Source organism: Stegostoma tigrinum, chromosome 10, assembly GCF_030684315.1.
Source record: "Stegostoma tigrinum isolate sSteTig4 chromosome 10, sSteTig4.hap1, whole genome shotgun sequence".
Taxonomy (NCBI): domain Eukaryota; kingdom Metazoa; phylum Chordata; class Chondrichthyes; order Orectolobiformes; family Stegostomatidae; genus Stegostoma; species Stegostoma tigrinum.
This window is the reverse complement of record NC_081363.1, coordinates 8312394-8334060: the sequence shown is the minus strand read 5'-3', so window position 1 is coordinate 8334060 and position 21667 is coordinate 8312394. Positions and strand designations below refer to the sequence as shown.

The window sequence follows — 21667 nt, the reverse complement described above, 5'->3', positions numbered from 1 at the left end:
CGGCCTGCTGTGTTCATCCAGCTCTACACCTTGCTATATCAGTGTGCGTATTTGTGTGTGAGAGAGGAGTGAAAATAAATATAGGTATGGCAGATGATTGGAAGGTAGATTAGTGAGAAGACAGTCTTGGGGGTTATACATGTACAAATCACAATTAAAACAATTCCTGAAAACACAAGCCTGCTGTGCTTTCCATAACAGATGTCGATCGCTTCTCAAGCTAGCACAAATCCTGAGACAAAACATAACTTCCACTATGAATTTAACCTCCTCAACAGACTCATCGTTTGAGCCCAGAAGTAACAGTATCTGCACCTCACTACGGATTTAGCGAGTTAAAGACAATAGCATCTACAGATTTCCATTGTAATCTTTAAAGGGACACTAATTAACAACTGCCAACATATTAGTGACTTGATTTTTAGACACTGGTTGAACAAACATGTTGAAAGAGCAGGAACAAATTATTGCGGATGCCGGAATCTATTCTGCAAGCAAATGGTGGAGATCGAAACAGATCAGACAGCATCCACGGAGAGAGTGAGCTAACGTTTCGAGCCTACTCTTCATCAGAGCTAAAAGAAACTGTAGAGGAGACAGCATTTATGCCAGTTTTGGAGGGGGAGGTGGGGATAGGGGGTGTAGGGTGCTGGTGGAGAAAAGATGTTGATAGTTCAGATTAAGTGATCGGAATTTGAGAATGGCAGAACAATGGTGTGTCTCCCGCCAGACCTGAAAGGACAGTAACTAGGACTGGGGGGAGGTCATGAAAACAAGCTAAAAGGGAAGAAACAGGAGTTAGCTAGAACTGCAGACGCTGGAGTCAGAGAAGGTCACATTGGTTGCAGCGAATACAATACACAAGGTTGCGGTTACATTTCGCAGTGTTCATGTCCCCTCTAGGACACCCTAGTCCATTCCACAAACACCAACATCACACCCTCCGCTCCAAGGCACCTTCCAATGTTACTGCAGAAGGTGCAACACCTGCCCCTTCACCTCTTCACTGCTCATCATCCTACGGCCTAAACAGTCTTTCCAGGTAAAGCAACATTTCATCTGTACCTCCTCCAATCTTGTGTATTGCATTCGCTATACCCACTGTGGCCTACTTGACATTGGAGAAACCAAACGTAGACTGGGTGACTGCTTTGTGGAACACCTCTGGTCTGTGCGCAAGAAGGATCCTGATCTTCCCATAGCCGGTCATTTTAACACAAGATCCCACTTACATGTCCACGTGTCTGTCCTTGGCATGCTGTAGTGTTCCAGTGAATCACAGTGCAAAAGAAGACCATGACAGGTGTTTGAGGCTATCACTATTTTTCATTTGGTTTTTCTCATTTTTGGGTTTGGATTGGGAGCTGTAGTTGAGATTTGAGCTTTGTGCCAGTAGCTTGTTTTAAAAAAAACCTCAAAGGAATGACGCTTGCTATTGAGAATTGGCCTGGAATGACAAGACAGGTTAATTACTGCTCTAAGAACATTGTGGCAGCTAGCTGGATGTTGAATTGATTCATCAAGGGAGAGGGGGTGCACTGTTAATCCAGAGACCCAGACAACAGACTGAGGTCCCAGGTTTGAATCCCGCCATGGCAGATTGATTTCAATAAATGTCTGGAATTAAGAATCTAATGATGACCGTGAATCCATTGTCAATTGTCGGGAAAAACCCATCTGGTTTGCTAATGCCATTTAGGGAAGGAAACTGCCATCCTTACCTGGTCTGGCCTACATGTGACTCCAGACCCACAGCAATGTGGCTGACTCGTAACCGCCCTCTAGGCAATTAAGGATGGGCAATAAATGCCGCCTAGCCAGCAACGTCCTCATCCCAGGAATGAATAAAGAATTTCCTTTGATGAAAAATGCTGAAAACAGTGAGTGAACTGGGCTCTAACTAGGTTTTAGGTAGGATGCAGTTATTGCTCTGGAAGCTGCTGGACTGCACTGGGTTTTTGATTCTTCTGTCTCTGGTTATTGCTGAAATTTCTGAAAGAAAACCCCTGGTCTGTAGGAAATATCTAAAAATCTCTCGAGATCTGCAGATGCTGTTCATAATAACCAGTAACTTAAGAATGCAAGCAAACCACACAGCTTTCGGTGTCTGTAATGTAAACTATCATCCAAGGATTTTATTAATTCCTGGTATTCATCACTGGAACAGTATCCAGCTGGCAACTTACAGTTCTTTTTAAAAAAAAATTATCTCTATACTGTGTCCGTTGGTGAGAGAGTGAGAGTTTGTGATCAAGGAAGTTTGGGCCTAGATTATGGATATTAGTTAGATTGCCTTGTAGTTTATCTACGTTCTGTGAAAGTAACATTCTTAATAATAAACTGTTAATTGTTGTTTGTTATTAATAAACTTGCTGTCCGAGATCTGTTACTTGTAACATCTAGTGACGAGCAATTGGGCATTTTGAGGGTCACTGAAAGTTTTAAGATCACTGTTGCAAATTCTGTGATAGTGAGGCTGATATGCTTTGGTTTACAATCTGTGTTGCCACACAGGAAGGAATAGAAAGTACAAATCAACAGATAAGGCTAGAGATCACAGAAATAATAAAAGATCAAAACTGAAGGCTCTCTTTCTGAATGTGTGTTGTATTTGAAACAAAAAATATAAACTGATAGTGCAATATAAATAAATGAGCACATTTTCTTCACCATCAGAGAGACACATCTACAAGGTGATGAGATTCATAATGCAATATTGGACCGTACAGGACATTTAGGAAGAACCGGAAGCTAAGAAAAGATGGAAAGGTGGTTCTGCAAATTAATGATGATATTAGCACAATAGAGAGATTGAAGAATTGAAGAAACAATTTGGGTCAAGATGAGAGATGATGGGAACGGCAGATGCTGGAGAATCCAAGATAACAAAGTGTGGAGCTGGATGAACACAGCAGGCCAAGCAGCATTTCAGGAGCACAAAAGCTGACATTTCCGCCTCTGATGAAGGGTCCAGGCCCGAAACGTCAGCTTTTGTGCTCCTGAGATGCTGCTTGGCCTGCTGTGTTCATCCAGCTTCACACTTTGTTATCTTGGGTCAAGATGAGAAAGGTCTCTTCTGGGAGAGGTGTACGTGTCACCTAACAGAGTATAAAGGGAGAAATAATCAGAGCTTTTCTTCTTTTCTTTGGCCATCTGCTGGGATCAAGGAGACTTGCGTCCACTCCAGAGGGAGACGGGGGAGGGGTAGCAATGGCTAAACAGTCCAATGGTGGAGTTGCGGACTCTACCACAAGTAGGGCAGGAGGAGCTTGATGAGTTGGGTGAGTGGTACGCTTTGGATTCTGTGTGCTCTTTCTACTGCTTGTGCTTTGTGTCTACGTGCTCCACTCAATGATGCTCATAGTAGCTGGCGCCTTTGTTAATGTTTTCTCTCTACGGCTTTCAAGGGCAAGTGATTCTCCCAGGTCAGTGGGATGTTGCATTTGTTTAGGGAGGCTTTCAGGGTGTCCTTGTATTAGTTCCTCTGCCCTCCCAGTGATTGCTTACCATCGAGGAACTCGGAGTAGAACACTAGCTTAGGAAGTCTTGTTTCAGGCGTACAGACAATGTGGCCTGTCAATTGCAGCTGGTCATGCATGCCCAGAATCGTACGGTATGGAAACAGATCCTTCGGTCCAACTCGTCCGTACTGACCAGACATCTCAATCTGACCTAGTCTCATTTGCCAGCATCTCGCCCAAATCCCTCTAAACACTTCCTATTCATATGCCCAACCAGACACCTTTTAAATATAGTAATTGTATCCGCCTGCACCACTTCGTCCAGTAGCTCATTCCACATATGCACCACCTTTTGCGTGAAAAAGTTGCCTCTCAGGTCCTTTTTAAATCTTTCCCCCCTAATCTTAAATGTATGCCCTCTGGTTTTGGACTTACATGCCCTAGGAAAAAAAGACTTTGGCTTTTCACCCTATCCATGCCCCTTGTGACTTTATAAGCCATGCTAAGGTAACCCCTCAACCTCCAACACTCCAGGGAAAATAACCTGAAGCTCAATACTGGGAATAATAACCTAGAAGAGGATGCTCATGTCCGCACGCCTAACCTGCCAGTGGATGTTCATGATTTTGCAAGGCAGCAATGGTGATAACTCTCTATGGATCTGAGATAACAGAGGTGTATGTGATGCATACCAGAGGTTGGAGGACATAGGAGATGCAGAGGAATCTGGGTGTCCTTATGCACAAATTGCAGAAGATTAATATGCAGGTACAGCAAATAATTAGGAAAGCTAATAGAATGATATCATTTGTTGGGAGGGGAAATAAATACAAAAAAAGGAGGGTTATGCTTCAGTAACACAGGTCACTGGTGACACAACATCTGGAGTATTACTTATAGCCTTGGTCTACTTTTTTAAGGATGGATGGAAATATACTGGACCCTTCACTGAAGATTGGTGAGTCTAACACCCTGGAATTGGAAAACTGTCTAATATGGAATGTTTGGACAGGCTAGGGTTGTATCTACTGGAATTTAGAAGACACAGGTGTAACTTCATTGAAACAGAAGATCCTGAGGGATTTTAACATGGTGAATGTAAAAATAATGTGTCCTTGTGTTTGGAGAGCTTAGAACTACAGGATCACTGTTTGATAAGGGATCACCCATTTAAAATACAAATGGGGATAATTTTTTTCTGATGGAGGATCATAAGTCTTTGGACCTAACTTTCACAAAAACAGGTGAAAAGTTCAAAAAATATGGAAGTTTATGGAGGTAGGCAGAAATGTGGATTAATAAAATCAGCCACAATCTTAGTGAATACTGCAGCATGTTTGAAGGGCCAAGTGGCCTACTCTTGCTCCAAGCCATATGTGCACGCACACAAAAGCTACAGGAAGCAGTTGATGTCAAAATATTGAATGTATTCAAGAGGCAGCTAGACAAAGCACTTGGGGTGAATGGGATCAAAGATTATGGGGAGAAAGCGGGATGAGGCTATTGAGTTGGACGAACAGTCATGATCGCGATGAATGAAACAGCGGACTCAAAAGGCCTCGTCCAGCTCCTGTCTTCGATGTTTCTATGAATACACAATAAAAGTGAGCAGGAAAGAAGTAAAAAAAAATTTAGTAACTATGAATTTAACATCTTTTTATTCACTTGTGGGATGCAGGGGCCACTGGCTGGGCTAGAATTTATTTCCCATCTTTAGTTACCCTTGACAAGGTGAGCTGCCTTCTTGAACCACTGTAATCCATGTGTCGTAGGTAGGCCCACAATGCCCTTAGGGAGGGAATTTCAGGATTTTGACCCAGTGACATGAAGATACAGAGATTTATTTCCAGGTCAGAATGGTGATTGGCTTGAAGCAGAACTTGCAAATGATGATATTCCCAAGTATTTGCTGCTTGACCTTGACGGAAGTGATCGTGGATTTGGAAAGTGCCGAAGGTGAATTTCTGCAGTGCATTTTGTAGATAGTAAACACTGCTGCTAATGACCTTTGCTGGTGGAGGGAATGGATGTTGCAGCTGTGGTACCAATCAAGCTGTCTGCTTTGACCAGATGGTATCAAGTTTCTTAAATGTTGTTGGAGCTGCACTCATCCAGGCAAGCGGGGAGTCAGTAGATGAGTTACTCACTGCGGTATTCCTAGCCTCTGACCTGCTCTTGTAGTGGTGTATTTATGTGATGACTCCAGTTAAGTTTCCAGTCAATGGTAACGCCCCCTCCCCAGGATGCTGTTGTGGGGGATTCAGTGATGGGCATGCCATTGAATGTCAATGGCTGGTGGTTAGATTATCCCTTATTGGTGATGGTCATTGCCTGACATGTGTGGTGTGAATGATATTTGCCACTCGTCAGCCCAAGCCCAGATATTGAGCATATTTTGTTGCATTTGAACATCAACTGCTTCAGTATCTGAGGAGTTGCAAAGTGGTGCTGATGTTTATGCAATCATCAGCAAACATCTTTGACCTTATGATGAAGGGAGGTCATGGATGAAGTGACTAAAGATAGTTTGGTCCAGGTCACTAGCCCGAGGAACTCCTGCAGAGTTTCTCTGGAGCTGAGATGGCTGAGCTCCAACCATAACTATCTTTGTCTGTGCCAGGTAAGACTCCAACCAGTGGACAGTTTGCCCCGTTTCCCACTGACACTAGTTTTGCTAGAGTTCCTTGATACCATACTCAGTCAAATGCGGCCTTGGTGTCCAGGGATACTGAAGAACAAAAAAGAAGTTTTGTGTATCTTGTTGTAATGATAATTTACAACATTATTATTTGAGAACTTGGATTCCAAAGTCAAGATAAATGGGTTTTCAGTTTTCAGTGTTGTAAAGATCTGATTTTTGTTTAAAAAGAAAAGATTACAAAGTCATTTGGAACAGTGAACTAAAGATCGCCCTTCAGAGAGGTCACGTGATTTAAGCTAAATAACTGTACAAACTACCTGGTGAGATAATTGTTTTTTATTGTTAACTTGAGCTTTAATGATCTACAGAAGAGGCCAGAAGTAGGTCGCAGTTCAGAAGAGAAGATGCAAATACTAGATTTACCGCTTAGCAACCTAAAGGTAACTAAAACCTTGACTTTATTTCTTAGAGTTCAGTCAAAAAAGTCAATGGGTTAGCACGGATAACAATGTCCCTCGCTAAGAGACAGAAGACAATAGCATTCGATGAAAATACAGTAAGTCACCACAAGGAAATGCTTGTGATCTCAACAGTTCAGCAAAAAGTTTTAAAGTTCATGTCTTAAAACTTGATAGAATTCTTTGGGGAAGTGACAAAGTGGATAGATGAGGGAGGGGCTGTGGATGTCATATACATGGACTTCAGTAAGACATTTGATTAGGTTCCCCATGGTAGGCTGATGGAGAAAGTGAAGTTGCATGGGGTCCAGGGTGTACTAGCTAGATTGAGTAGATTAGGATTATTTACATTAGAAAGATGGAGGTTAAGGGAGGACCTGATTGAGGTCTACAAAATCATGTCTAAATACATCTTTAATGACGCTATCGTCCCGGCCTCTACCACCTCCGCTAGCAAGGCATCCCAGGCACTCACCACCCTCTGTGTAAAGAACTTTCCATGCATATCTCCCTTAAACCTCTCACCTTGAAATTGTGACCCCTAGTAATTGCGTCCCCCACTCTGGGATAAAGCTTCTTGCTATCCACCCTGTCTATACCACTCATGATTTTATAGATTGCAATCAATTCCCCCCTCAACCTCCGTCTTTCTAATGTAAATAATCCTAATCTACTCAACCTCTCTTCATAGCTAGCACCCTCCATACCAGGCAATATCCTGATGAACCTCCTCTGCACCCTCTCCAAAGCATCCACAACCTTTTGATAATGTGGTGACCAGAACTGTACGCAGTATTCCAAATGTGGTCGAACCAAAGTCCTATACAACTGTAACATGACCTGCCAACTCTTGTACTCAATACCCCATTCGATGAATGAAAGCATGCCATATGCATTCTTGACCACTCTATCGAACTGCGCTGCCACCTTTAGGGTGCAATGGACATGAACACCCAGATCTCTCTGTGCATCAATTTTCCCCAGGGCTTTTCCATTTACAGTATAGTTCGCTCTTGAATTGAATCTTCCAAAACGTATCACCTCGCATTTGCCTGGATTGAACTCCATTTGCCATTTCTCCACCCAACTCTCCAATCTATCCATATTCTGCTACATTCTCCAACAGTCCCCTTCGTTATCTGTGACTCCACCCACGTTAATGTCTGCAAATTTGCTAATCAGACCATCTATACCTTCCTCCAGATCATTTACGTATATCACAAACAACAGTGGTCTCAACTTGGATCCCTGTGGAACAGTGCTGGTCACAGTTCTCCATTCTGAGAAACTCCCTTCCACTACAACTGTCTGTCTCCTGTTGCCCAGCCAGTTCTCTATCCATCTAGCTAGTACACCCTGGACCCCATGCGACTACACTTTTTCCATCAGCCTACCATGGGGAACCTTTTCAAACGCCTTACTGAAGTCCATGTATACGACATCCACTACCCTCCATTCATCTATCAACTCTGTCACTTCCTCAAAGAATTCTATCAAGTTGGTAAGACATGAACTTCCCTGCACAAAACCATGCTGCCTATCATTAATAAGCCCGTTTTCTTCCAAATGTAAATAGATCATATCCCTCAGTATCTTCTCCAGCAGCTTCCCCAGCTCTGATGTCAGGCTCACCGCTTTATAATTACCTGCATTATCCTTGCTACCCTTCTTAAACAAGGGGACAACATGAGCAATTCTCTAGTCCTCCAGGACCTTATCTGAGCTCAAGGACGCTGCAAAGATGTCTGTTAAGGCTCCAACCTTTTCCTCTCTCGCTTCCCTCAGTAATCTGGGATAGATCCCATCCAGACCCTGGGGACTTGTCCACCCTAATGCCTTTTAGAATACCCAACACTTCCCCCCTCCTTATGCCGACTTGACCTAGAGTAATCAAACATCTATCCCTAAATCTCAACATCCGTCATGTCCCTGTCCTCAGTGAATACCAATGCAAAGTACTAATTAAGATTCTCACTCATGTTCTATGACTCCTCGCATAACTTCCCTTCTTTGTCCTTGAGTGGGCCAACCCTTTCTCTTGTTACCCTCTTGCTCCTTATGTACGAATAAAGTGCTTTGGGATTTTCCTTAACCATGCTTGCTAAAGATATTTCATGGCCTCTTTTAGTCCTCTTAATTACTCGTTTCAGATTGGTCCTACTTTCCTGATATTCTTCCATCAGCTGGGGATCATAATTTATTCCATCTAACCCTAAGAAATGGAGATACACTAATATCTGTGCATGCTGTTTTGAAGTCCAATTGCCCCACCAGTTTAGCTTAACACATCACTGTAGTGTGTGGTTACAAAGAAATTAATCTTTCCAACAAATCAATGGCCCCTTAAAAAGTTAAACTGATTTTGTATATTTTTTAGGGATCTCACATATTCTCACTGTTCTAGTTGGGAAGCTTCATTCAAAATAAAATGCAGAATAATTTGGTTTCCAATACTTTTCCGCATCAGCTTGTAAAAGATTAAAAACAGACATTCTTATTCTGAGTTATCAGCCTTTTTAGTCAGGTTCAACTATCTCTGAATTCCTGCAGTATGCTGTGTTCCAAGTCTCCTCTTCTTCACTTGATTAGCTCTGGATGTAGTACTAATGAACAGCTCTGTAAAGTGGTGACAATGGGGACTGCAGATGCTGGAGAATCCAAGATAATAAAATGTGAGGCTGGATGAACACAGCAAACCCAGCAGCATCTCAGGAGCTCTATAAAGTGGGTTTAGTATTATCTCTTCGCTGTGGATTCCCACAATCGCACAGTCATTTACTTGATTGGAAAAAGTTGCTTTGTTATAACATCCCTGTCACTCAAAATCTATCTTACCTTGGTCAAAGCCACAGTTGAAGTAAAATTGAACGAAGGAATGTTTAGCCTTCTGGTGGACAGATTTTCTAAAATTAGCATTGGTGACAGCTGTCATTAAATAACGAGAATTAAAGGGTACAAGAAAGGGGAAGAAACAAGATCGGCTAACTATAATGTGGCAGAAACATGGTCACGATGGCATACATTTAGTGAACAATTGAGAAGAAGTATAAAGACTCAGTTTCTCAAACATTAATGGTAACAGGTGTTGTGTCAGATAGTCAGTGGAATTGTGTTCCCTTTCCCATTGTGCATTTGGTAATGGTGGTGGAGTAGAACCTTTTCAATGAGAGAGAAGGGTAACTGGATGGGACCCAATCAGTTTCTCAGCTCCGCCCCAATAACGTCACTGTAGCAAGGCCCACATGCTGCCATCCTGCAATGAATGCCCACTAAAATGCTTTATCCTGCAGTTGCCATCATTCACCCAATGGCAGCCAAGGGATTTGTTACGTGAGGAGCATGACAATCAAACTGGTACAGGTTGTTTCTCAGTTTTCAGGAAGGCTAGTGCAACAGTCAATGGTATACGGCCAGGAAGAGGGACTTGTCAACACAAAGGCCAGGGGAATTCTCCAGCATCTGCAGTTCCCATTATCTCTGATACAAAGGCCAGGGGTGTGTGTTAAAAGCCCTGCACTTTTGATGTTGACCCTGCTCCTGTGATCCCACTCCAGGCACAATGACCACCTCCGTGGATCCAGACCCGATACTTAACCCCTGATGGGTATCACACTACAGCAGCTATTACCCTAATGGTGACACTGCCAATCAATGCAGCTGCGGTTTCTGATTGTCTATCATATCTTGGTTGGTTAAAATCCTGTCAACGTGAATCTTGATCCAAGACCAAGCTCCACTGGCACAATACAATGGACCTACCTAAAAAGAAGCAACGCAAGGCCCTCAGGTCAATGACTGAGATCCTCATCATGCCACAAAGTTCTGGCCAACCTGCCAGAATGGAATAACTAATGGAAAAATTCAATGGATGAATAAGGTGTTAAGCCAAGCACATGGACAATGATGTGACAAGTGCTGAATTAAACACTGAACTCCTGTAAAGTATAAAACTGGCAGGTTATATATCAAGAATGCTTCACCCTTGGAAAAAAGGGTGAGGGACAACTGGTTTTTTTTTGAGTTGATGATGGGTTTGATCCAGTAAACATAGATAGTGTCAAATTGTGGTTGATACCAAAATTAAAGACCATAAATATAAGATAATTTTAGGAAACAAAATAAGGGCATTCAGAAGTTTCTTTACTCAGTGAATGATTAGAATGTGAAACACATCATGACAGAGAGGACTTAAGGCAAATAGCACAGATCAATTTACGACAAACCTAGATAATTTTATGAGGGAGAAAGGTTATAAGGGTGTGTTGTAAGAACGAGTAGTAGTAGGCTGAAGGAGGCTTGTGTGAAGCCTAAGCAAGGACTTGGACCAGTTGAATTAACTGGGCTGCTTCCCACTGCACATTCTATGTATTAAGATATTTTGCAGCTGGTCATGCACTAGGTGAGGGAACATATTTCTGACATTTTAAATACATTATAGTTAGAAATTTCTGGTTCATATTCACAATAAACTGGGTTAGGATTACTGAAGCAGAAAATCTACTTTGACACAATCCCAGCTGTTAAATGAATTATCGCTGAAAGGCATCTGGTAGCTCAGTAGGGGCATACAATGCAAGGCTTTCTGGATTACATGTCCAGTTGTCTGGTAAAGAGTGGGTCAGGTTCAGTGGTGATACCCTCTTTCATATTCAAACATACATAAAATATCCTACTTGTTTCACTAGGTTAGGAGTAGGCAGGATTGGGCCTGGCTTTCTATAGTTTCAAACATGGTTCTCAATGACTATTGGGCAGGTGTTACTCATACTCATCGTCACAACTTTCAAATCTAATAATGCTTAAAGGATTATTTTAGAGTCTCCACCATTTGATTTCCCTCAGATATGCCATGAGGGCACAGTCCTCTTCCCAGCGTTACCAGGACTGCTTGTATCTCACCTATCCATCGCCTTGTTTACTCTTTCATTCTTACTGTACACACAAAATTATATTCCAACAAGGCGCCAATACTGCAGGAACAGAAAATGACCAATTAAACATGATTTGGAATGATGGAACTAAATTGGATAATCTCTCAACTGGAGTAAGTTGTGACTTGGTTGCAGCACAGCAATTCTTCAGGCAACTACATCAACACCAGCACATAAACCTGTGTGCAAATTCCACCGATATTCTCAAAGAGCTCATAGCTATTCATCAATTTAAACCAAGTGCGTATCTCCCCTGAATAATTGTCAATACAAGTCTTTATCCAGAGGGCTTTTGTTCCCCTAATGAAAATTTACTGCAGTCCCTGCAAACTGGTAGTTGCTAAATTTTCTGTTAGCAGAGGTTTTAACAATATTATTTATTTAAATAAATATCTTATCAACAGGCATCTGTTGCCATCTCCGGTTAATTCAATACACCAGGCACGGAGCTTAGAAGCTGGGACTAATTTTGGCCAGCATCAAATAATATAGAGTGCATTAACTAACAGCATATTAGCAGGGTTATCTGACCTTTCCCATTTTGTGGGTCATTTTGGCTTGCACCCAAGAGACCTCATTTTATGAACTAGATCTTGGGAGAACAGCATAAGGATGCTGCTTTCTCCAATTTTCTTTTAGATCATAGGGCAGGTGTCTTTGTGAACTGGTGGTGCAAGCTACATGCAAGCCATAACTTCTGGATCATTGAAATTTGCAATGGCCTAGCGGTATTATCACTAGACTATTAATCTGGAGACCCTAGAAATGTTCTGGGAACTTGGATTTCAATCCTGCCAAAGCTGATGGAGGAATCTGAATTTTAAAAAAAATCTGGAATTAAGAGTCTCAAGATGCCAATGTCCATTGTTGGAAAAGCCCATCTAGTTCACTAATGTACCTGACCTGGCCTACATGTTTGATGATCTTAAGTCACGTTCATTATTGAAAGGATATGTGACTCCAGACTCTTAACTGCCTTCTGCATAATTAGGGTGGGGAATAAATGCTGGATTAGACAGTAATAGCTACATTGCATGAATTAATTAAAAAAATGGACACCACCACCAATGTACATTGATTAGTGCATTTAAAATAATAAATTACTCCAAGATGCTTGAAATGTTAAATCCTCCCCATCTCTGTAACCTATTCAGGCCTTACAATCTTCTCCGTATACCTTGAATTCTGTTCATTGTGTTTATTCCCAACATTAACTGCTCAACATTTCCACTCATACTTTCACCCTTTTAAACCCTAAGGCTAAAGGGCTACGTTCTTAAACCACTCTGCCTCACTCTCCTCCCTTAAGTTTATCCTTAGCATTCACTACTTTGACCAAGGTTTGTCCTTGTAGCTACAAATGTGGTTTGACATTAAATTCCAACTGATCACATTTCTGTGAAGCACCTTCAGGCTTCTTGCTATGTTTAAGGGGAGGTCATAATTGTAAACTGATATTAAGTTTATATCACTTTGTAATGGGGAGTTATTTGGCCCTTCAAGCCTCACGCACCATCTGAACGTTCATAGTTGATTTGGTTATGACCACATCTCCACTCTTCTGTTGGAACTCATAACCCGGACTCCCTTGTTTACCCAGCAAAAAGGCCATCAAACCACAAGCCTGCAGTACTCAATCAGAAAATGTATGTACGTTAGAGAAAAGGATGCAAGTGGAAATCAATTTTCCTGGCTTTGAGGATCAGTGTGTCTTGACACCCCATGCACTGCCTTCAACATTCACTTCCTCCACAATTAGCACATGTGGCAACAATGTATGCTATCTACAAGACGCACTGCAGCAATTTGCCAAGGCTCCTTTGACAGCACCTCCCAGACCTGCAATGTCTACTATCCCGATAAACAAGGACAGCGGGTGCATGGGAATATGACCACCTGCAAGATCCCCCAACCCAAGTCACATGCCAGATCAAAATGCTGGAACTCATCAATAACAGCACTATGTTGGCACCTACATCAGAAAGTAGTTTTTGACACAAAAGGTGGTAGAAATACGGAACCCTAGCCTCAAAAATGCTGTGAATGCTAGAGTTGCATAATTTCAAAATAGGAATCAACAGATTTTTTTAATGGGTCTGAGACCCTTTTGCAAACTTTGAGTAATGGAGCAAAATGTACAGATCAAATGTAATCTAATGGAAAAGCAAAACTTTGAGAGGTTCACTTATCAACTCCTATTCCAATGTAATGTCATCACATCATGGTTAAAAACTGTTCCTTTGGAATGGATCCGATTATTTATTCTTTAGGAAAAAAAAAGTAAGAACTGCAAATGTTGCAAATCAGGACTAGAAGCCAAACAGCAGGTCAGCCAACACCCGCAGAGAGAACAGATGGGTCAACATTTCTGGTTGGGCCCTATGTCAGGCTTTGACTGCCTGAACTCTTCACAGATGCCAATTTCTTGCTGTGTTTCCACCATCCCCTCTGTTTTTTATTTCTTTGCAACAGAGTTAAACAGATCTGCCTTCTAGACCTCTGTGCTTTATCCTCTCTGTTTGGGTCAATTCTATGAATAGGATTCACCAGTCATAGCTTGATTGAAAAGTGCCACTGAAACAATAATCTGTCAATCACTCTATTGATGTCATTCAATCCACTGGGCAGAGGTGCCACCTTTCAGATGAGATGATAAATAAGGCTCAGCTGCATTTTCAGGGGGATGTTTAAAAACATGTAAGGATGTGAGGCTCAGTGGTTAGCACCGCAGCCTCACAGCACCAGGGGCCCGGGTTCGATTCCAGTCTCGGGTAACTGTCTGTGCGGAGTTTGCACATTCTCCCTGTGCCTGCGTGGGTTTCCTCCGGTTTCCTCCCACAATCCAAACATGTGCAGGCTAGGTGGACTGGCCATGCTAAATTGCCCGTAGTGTTCAGGGGTGTGTGGGTTATAGGGGGATGGGTCTGGGTGGGATGCTCCAAAGGGCGGTGTGGACTTGTTGGGCTGAAGGGCCTGCTTCCACACTGTAGGGAAACAAATCTCATCTAAAAACGTCCCATGGCATCAAAGAAAAGTGCATTATTTATATATTAATTATATTTGGTTGTATGCAGGTGTGCACTATCTGGGAATTCACTTCTGCTCCAATAAACAGGAACGTATAAAAACTATGCTGCCCAGGGTTTAGCAAAGAGCATGCTTGTAAAATGTTTCACTGGATATAATCTTTATAGAATTCTATACACGTTATGTCCAATTTCATCTTTCATGACCGGGTGACATTCTGCTGTATAATATGGGGTTTAGTGTCATGGCCAATTTTAATTCCTAAACAATCACTACTAAAACAGATTGGAGCTAAACTCCAACTTCAGCTGAGGTAAAAACAGATGGACGCTTGTCAAACTGTTACTGTTTAATGTGTTTGTCAAAGTTAAATTCACATTACACTGTTTGGACATTTACTTCACTGCTTTTGGTGGGATTTTCCACTGCACAAATTGACCTTAATTTCCATACAGTTTAACATCAACTATTTCAAAGGCATTTCGCTGAATGTGAACCATTAAGATGCCCTCAATTCTTGCAAGGTACTATATTAATACAGGCTCTTTAACCATTTTAAAATTTTCATCCAAGTTTACCTTCCACACAATCAGTTGTGCAGATTCCCAAAGGTGGGGGCAATGCCTCAAGAGCATGAAAGCATCATTAAGAATAATGGTAGGCATCAGTCAGGAGTCCAGTGAATCCTGATTAGACTAAGACAAAATTAAATTTTGCAACATGTTCCACCCCTCAAAGGCACAGTCATATCTGGTTAACTAATGTCATTTACATAAAGAAATCAACCATCTGGTCTTGGTCATGAGAGGCATCGATACAATGAATTCACTCAGTCTTTTTCCAGGTTGGGGGAATGGAGGACTAGAGGCTATCAGTTTAAGTTAAGAGGGAAAAGAAAACATAAGAACCTGAGGGGCAACTTTATTACACAGAGGGTGGTACACACATGGAATGAGCTGCCAACGGGGGTGAGACGGGTGCATTAACAACATTTTAAAGGCATTTGAAAAAAATACATGGACAGGAAAGGTTTAGAAGGATTTGGGCCAAGTGCAGGAAAATGGGGTTAGTATGGTGGACATTTTGGTCGGCGTGGACCCACTTGGGCCGAAGGGCACATCTCCGTGCTGTAATATTCTATGATGTGTACACCCACAGCAATGTTAATTCAACTGCCTCCTGAAATGGTTTAGCAAGCTATTCAGTTCAAGGGCAATTAATACAGGCCTTGCGAACAACACCCATAATTATGGTAAAGAAGAAATAAGCCATTTGGATCAAGTCTGCAAATGCTCATCCCACATATAAATATATTTTTTCCAACTACTTAATTCTCATTTTAAACATATAACCCTCAGAGTGAACCTAAGGTCACTTTTATTATACAGCTTTTGAAGTCTTCAAAAGATGGCAATAAACTACCTTCTCGAGACTAACTGTTTTTGATTAGTTTTTTATATCACATTAAATTCAACCACACAATGGTGGGAGGATCATTCAAGAAGCAGCTGCACATGGTTGGGCCTAAGATACAGTGTGCATTTAACAATAGTGTGACAGCTTTTATTGTGATTTTCCCTTGTGTCAGCCCATTCCTAAAACAGCATGTTTATGAATCTGATTTCGCAGTTTGCCATTGGAGGTTTTGACAAATGGAAGCAATCAATGATTATATAGCCCATTGTGAACCTACCGAGCCTGAAAGACTACTGTCAAGTCACTAAACTTCTCAAGTTTTTCTTCATAACAGTAACTTTGCAATCCTGTTTACATCTTTGAGACCTTAAATTGCACCATTTCATTTGTCCTATATCTTATCAATGATGGATTTGCCAAATATACTCAATATTCTAACTGTAGCACAACTTATTTGAATTTAGTTACATTTATTCTGTGTTGCTACATGCAAAACCAAGGATTCCGTTTGCCAGTTTTTTATGGCCTTCATTAGCTGCAATGTCAGTTTTCCTGCAAATGAAAGTCTCCTTTATTTCAAAACTTCATGCATTAAGCATACCTTTACCCATCCATGTTTCCAAAATGGGAAAAACATCATAACTGTCTACCTGTAGTTGTAATTGTGATGTAACTGAACATCCTGTTAACCTATGCACGCTCTTCTGCATTTGCAATTTATGGTATGAATATAAGCTGTTATTCTGTCTTTTCTAACAGTAAATAAGGACAGCACAACAAAGAACCCAAAGTGACAAAACCATTGCTATACTTCAGAGTTTGTTTTCTCATTCCAATAACCCAGGTCGACCCACTCTCCTTAACTTCAAGTACCAACATAAATCTTTTATTTGGTACCTCAGCTTATTCTTTGAAAATAATATAAAGTGCATTAATTACATTCCTTTACTCGCTTTCATTGTTTTTTTCCAGATACCTAGGTTCAGAGATTAATGTGAGGTACTCATACTCACGTACCTGGGGTTTGTTAGTTTGTAGCATGACTTCCAGATCTGAAGCATGTGCTTGCAGGTGAGCAAAGCTTCATCAGGACCCCTACACATCGATTCCAGTTTTACTTTAGTGAACAGCAATCTATGAAGAAAGAAAGTATGATTAACTTTAATAGATCGTAGAATTTTGCTGCAGAGAAAGAAATCATTCATCCCAAATGGGCCTATGCTGAAACTTGCAAACAGCTATTCAATTAAATCTCTTAGAAGTAAGATGTTTGGGATTACTGAAGAGAGCATCTGATATCACTAAATCCAACTGCTCACCCAAATCTGCAATAATGACATGAATAAGAGCTTGCAATCCTTCCCTAAAATTCCCTATCTCTTTCATTCTGAAAGATACTTCTTAAAGGTTCTTCAATGACTATGCTTTAATTCATGTATATCTGTCTGACCTTTCAGGTGAATGCAAAGAAACTCATGGTACTACTTTGAAGAGGAGCAGAGGAGTTCACCTCGGTGCTTTGAACACTGCTCATCTTTCGATCAATGGCACTGTGAAACTATCTGGGTATTTAGTGCAATGCTCAACATGAAAATTTGGTTGCTGCACGTAACTTTTCTTTCAAAAATAATTAATAAAATTTGATAAAATGAAAATATTTCAGAATGATTGAGATTTGAATCAACAAACATATTGTCCTTGCAGCTGTGGCTCAGCACTCTCAGCACTGAGTCAGAAGGTGATGGGTTCAATGTCCATTCAGAGACAACTCTAATCCACTTAAAAGTGCTTTTGGACTTTCGGATCTTGTATAAGCCACACAATAAATGTTTTTTTTTTAAACCTGGTATTTTTCCTTTTAAACATGGTACTGAAAACATAAGCCAAATCACAATGCAACAAAAAGCGAAAGAACTGCCGATCTGAGGAAGGGTCACTGGACCCGAAACTTTAACGCTGTTTTTTCCTTCACAGATGCAGCCAGACTTGCTGAGCTTTCCAGCAACTTTGTTTTCATAATGTAACAAAACTGGCCAAAGAATTTTATTCAAAGTCTGATGAGATTGTAGTTCAGAGCATGACCGTAACTGAAAAATCTCCACTGCTCCACATCTGTAACTGCATGACTTAGAAAGTACCTTTCAGGCATGATGTTAAATGTTACGGGAATGGGTCTTCTTGAATAACCCAAAAGTACCCAAATTCTTTACTCATGGGATGCTGGCATTGCTGATAGATCACTATTTATTGCCCACAAGGCAGTTAAAAGTTTAACATATTGCTGTGGGACCTAGTAAGGATAGTTGATTCGTGAACCAAATTCTGTTTTCAAGAACAAACCAGTGGTTTAGTGGTCACCATTATATTAACTTCTTTTCTATTTCAGTTTCTTACTGAATTTAAATTTCACCATCAGCCATGGAGAGATTGAAACTTGTGTGCTCAGAAAATTAGCCTTTGTTGTGGATTACTCATCCATCTACATCATCAAGACACTGCCACCTCCCCATTTGGATTGGACTGATATTGTAGCAAAACATTTCATTTCACACAAGAGTATTCAGGCAAAAACTAATACTGGATCAAAGGAGATGTTAGGTGGAGTGATTAAACACTTGGTCAGAGATAAATTTAACTAGAAGCTTCATTTATCTAGTTTGGAGAGACAACTGAAGCATAGCAAAATTTGTAACACATAGTTCTGTACTTCTCTTTAAAATGGAAGCGCAAAGTTTATACTCAAGTACATGATGCTGCTTCATCTGTAATCTTTTCACCTTTCTATTTCAACTTCTAGAGACTGAATCAATGCCACACATAACACCTTTATGCACAGGAGCTGACAGATCACAGCTTCCAGTTAACAGTCATACTTTTGGACTTCAGTTTGAAAAGGTTCCCCATGGCAGGCTGATTGAGAAAGTGAAGTCACATGGGGTCCAGGGTGTGCTAGCTAGATGGATAAAAAACCGGCTAGGCAACAGGAGACAGAGGGTAGTAGTAGAAGGGACTTTCTCAAATTGAAGACCTGTGACCAGTGGTGTTCCACAGGGATCTGTGCTGGGACCACTGTTGTTTGCGATATACGTAAATGATTTGGAGGAATGTGTCCATGGGCTGATCAGCAAGTTTGCAGATGACACTAAGATTGGTGGCGTAGCAGATAGTGAAGGCGACTGTCAGAGATTACAGCAGAATATAGATAGACTGGAGAGTTGGGCAGATGAATGGCAGATGGAGTTCAATCCAGGCAAATGCAAGGTGATGCATTTTGGAAGATCTAATTCAAGGGTGAACTATACAGTAAATGGAAAAGTCCTAGGGAAAATCGATGAACAGAGAGATCTGGGTGTTCAGGTCCATTGTTCCCTGAAGGTGGTAACACCGGTCAATAGAGTGGTCAAGGCAGCATTCGGCATGCTTTCCTTCATCGGATGGGGTATCGAGTACAAGAGTTGGCAGGTCATGTTACAATTGTATAGGACTTTGGTTCGGCCATAGTTGGAGTACTGTGTACAGTTCTGGTCGCCACATTACCAAAAGGATGTGGATGCTTTGGAGAGGGTGCACCAGGATGTTGCCTGGTATGGAGGGTGCTAGCTATGAAGACAGGTTGAGTAGATCAGGAATATTTTCAGTTGAAAGACGGAGATTGAGGGGGTACCTGATTGAGGTCTACAAAATCATGAGGGGTATAGACAGGGTGGATAGCAGGAAGCTTGTTCCCAGAGTGGGGGACTCAGTTACTAGGGGTCATGAGTTCAAAGTGAGAGGATGAAAGTTTAACGGAGATATGCGTGGAAAGTTCTTTATGCAGAGGGTGGTGGGCGCCTCGAACGCATTGCCAGTAGAGGTGTTAGACGCAGACACGCTATTGTCTTTTAAGATATATCTGGACAGGTACATAGGTAGGAGGGGAGCAAGTGGACACAGACTGTTAGAAAATAGATGACAGAACGATCTTGATCGGCGCAGGCTTGGCGAGCCGAAGGGCCTGTTCGTGTGCTGTAATTTTCTGTGTTCTTTTACCTTTCATACAAATTCAAATTCCACCATTTCAGTCATTTTCAGGAGTTAATCATCTTCAGCTGTTTTATCACTGACCTTCCCTCCATCATAAGGTCAGCAGAAGAACTATTTGTTGATTGCACTATGTGCAGCACCGATCATAAGTCCTCAGGCACTCAAATGGCTCAGGTGCATATGCAGCAGGATTTGGGCAGCATGCAAGCTTGGGCTGTCAATACATCAGTCATGACTGAAGGGCAGAGCAGATTCAATGGGCCATTATATCTTATGGTCTTAAGTGGCGTATAACATTTACTCCACACAAGTGCCAGACAATGCCCACCTAAAGCAACAGTGAAGCTAGCCATCTTCTTTGATGTTCAATGGCAGTACACTTGCTGAATTCCCCACTATCAACATCTTGGGGGCTACCACTGACCAAAATCTGAAATAGCCATGCAAAATAAAAAAAAATCAGGTTAGAGGCTGGGAACATGCCGTGGCCAAAAGTCCCCCAATGCTTGCCTACAATCTAGAACAGTAAAGTCAGGAATGTGTTGGAATATTCTCCACTTACTTGAATAAGTGCAGCTGCAACACATGAAGCCTGATATCATGCAGGAGAAAAACTTGTAGTTTGATCGGCTCTCGATCCACTATCTGCACAACCAACGTGCAGAAGCGTGTAACATCTACAAAATGCACCATAGTAACCTACCAAAGGCTCCTTAGACAGCAGCCTGGACCAAATCCCGACCAGCTGGAAGGATGAAGGTAAGCTCTATTCAAAGCCCCATACCATCCTGATGTGAAAATATATGACTGTTGCTTTACTGTCACTAGGTCAAAATCCTGATATTCCCTTCTTAACAGCATTGTAGGCATCCAGATAATGCGTGTCCTTGATAAGGCAGGCAGGAAGTGGACAAGCGAGGGAACCGTGGTTTACTAAAGAGGTTGAAACCCTTGTCAAGAGGAAGAGGGAGGCTTATGTAAGGATGAGGCATGAAGGCTCAGTCAGGGCGCTTGAGAATTACAAGTTAGCCAGGAAGGACCTAGAGAGTCAGCTAAGAAGAGCCAGGAAGGGACATGAGAAGTCTTTGGCAAGTAGGATCAAGGAAAATCCTGAAGCTTTCTATAGGTATGTCAGAACAAGTCAATGACTAGAGTAAGATTAGGGTCAGTCAAGGACAGTACTGGGAAGTTGTGTGTGGAGTCCGAAGAAATAGGAGGAGCGCTAAATGAATATTTTTCGTGAGTATTCACACATGAAAAAAGACAATGTTGTCCAGAATACTGAAATACAGGCAATTAGACTAGATGGGATTGAGGTTCATAAGGAGAAGGTGTTAGCAATTCTGGAAGATGTGAAAACAGATGAGTCCCCTGGGCTGGATGGGATGTATCCTAGGATTCTCTGGGAAGCTAGGGAGGAGATTGCAGAGCCTTTGGCTTTGATCTTTATGTCGTCATTGTCTACAGGAATAATGCCAGAAGACTGGAGGATAGCAAATGTTGTCCCCTTGTTCACGAAGGGGAGTAGAGACAACCGTGGTAATTATAGACCAGTGAGCCTTACTTTGGTTGTGGGTAAAGTGTTGGAAAGGATTATAAGAGATAGGATTTATTATCATCTAGCAAGGAATAATTTGATTACGGATAGTCAACACGGTTTTGTGAAGGGTAGGTTGTGCCTCACAAACCTTATTGAGTTCTTTGAGATGG

At 41.6% G+C, this 21667-nt stretch overlaps 1 protein-coding gene and 1 long non-coding RNA gene across 3 annotated transcripts in view; one reads left to right on the top strand and one right to left on the bottom strand.

Annotated features, from left to right (window-relative positions):
- The window catches only part of LOC132210056 (uncharacterized), a 77249-nt gene extending 59473 nt beyond the window's left edge, over nucleotides 1-17776 (top strand). The window contains exon 2 of the long non-coding RNA XR_009446218.1: nucleotides 17392-17776. This is a non-coding gene — a long non-coding RNA (uncharacterized LOC132210056). The remainder of the gene's footprint in view (nucleotides 1-17391) is intronic.
- The window catches only part of ttc7b (tetratricopeptide repeat domain 7B), a 433024-nt gene that overhangs the window by 187943 nt on the left and 223414 nt on the right, over nucleotides 1-21667 (bottom strand). For both annotated transcript variants that reach the window (XM_059648959.1, XM_059648958.1), the window contains exon 16: nucleotides 16952-17068. In XM_059648959.1, the coding sequence (XP_059504942.1) occupies nucleotides 16952-17068 (117 nt within the window). The remainder of the gene's footprint in view (nucleotides 1-16951; nucleotides 17069-21667) is intronic.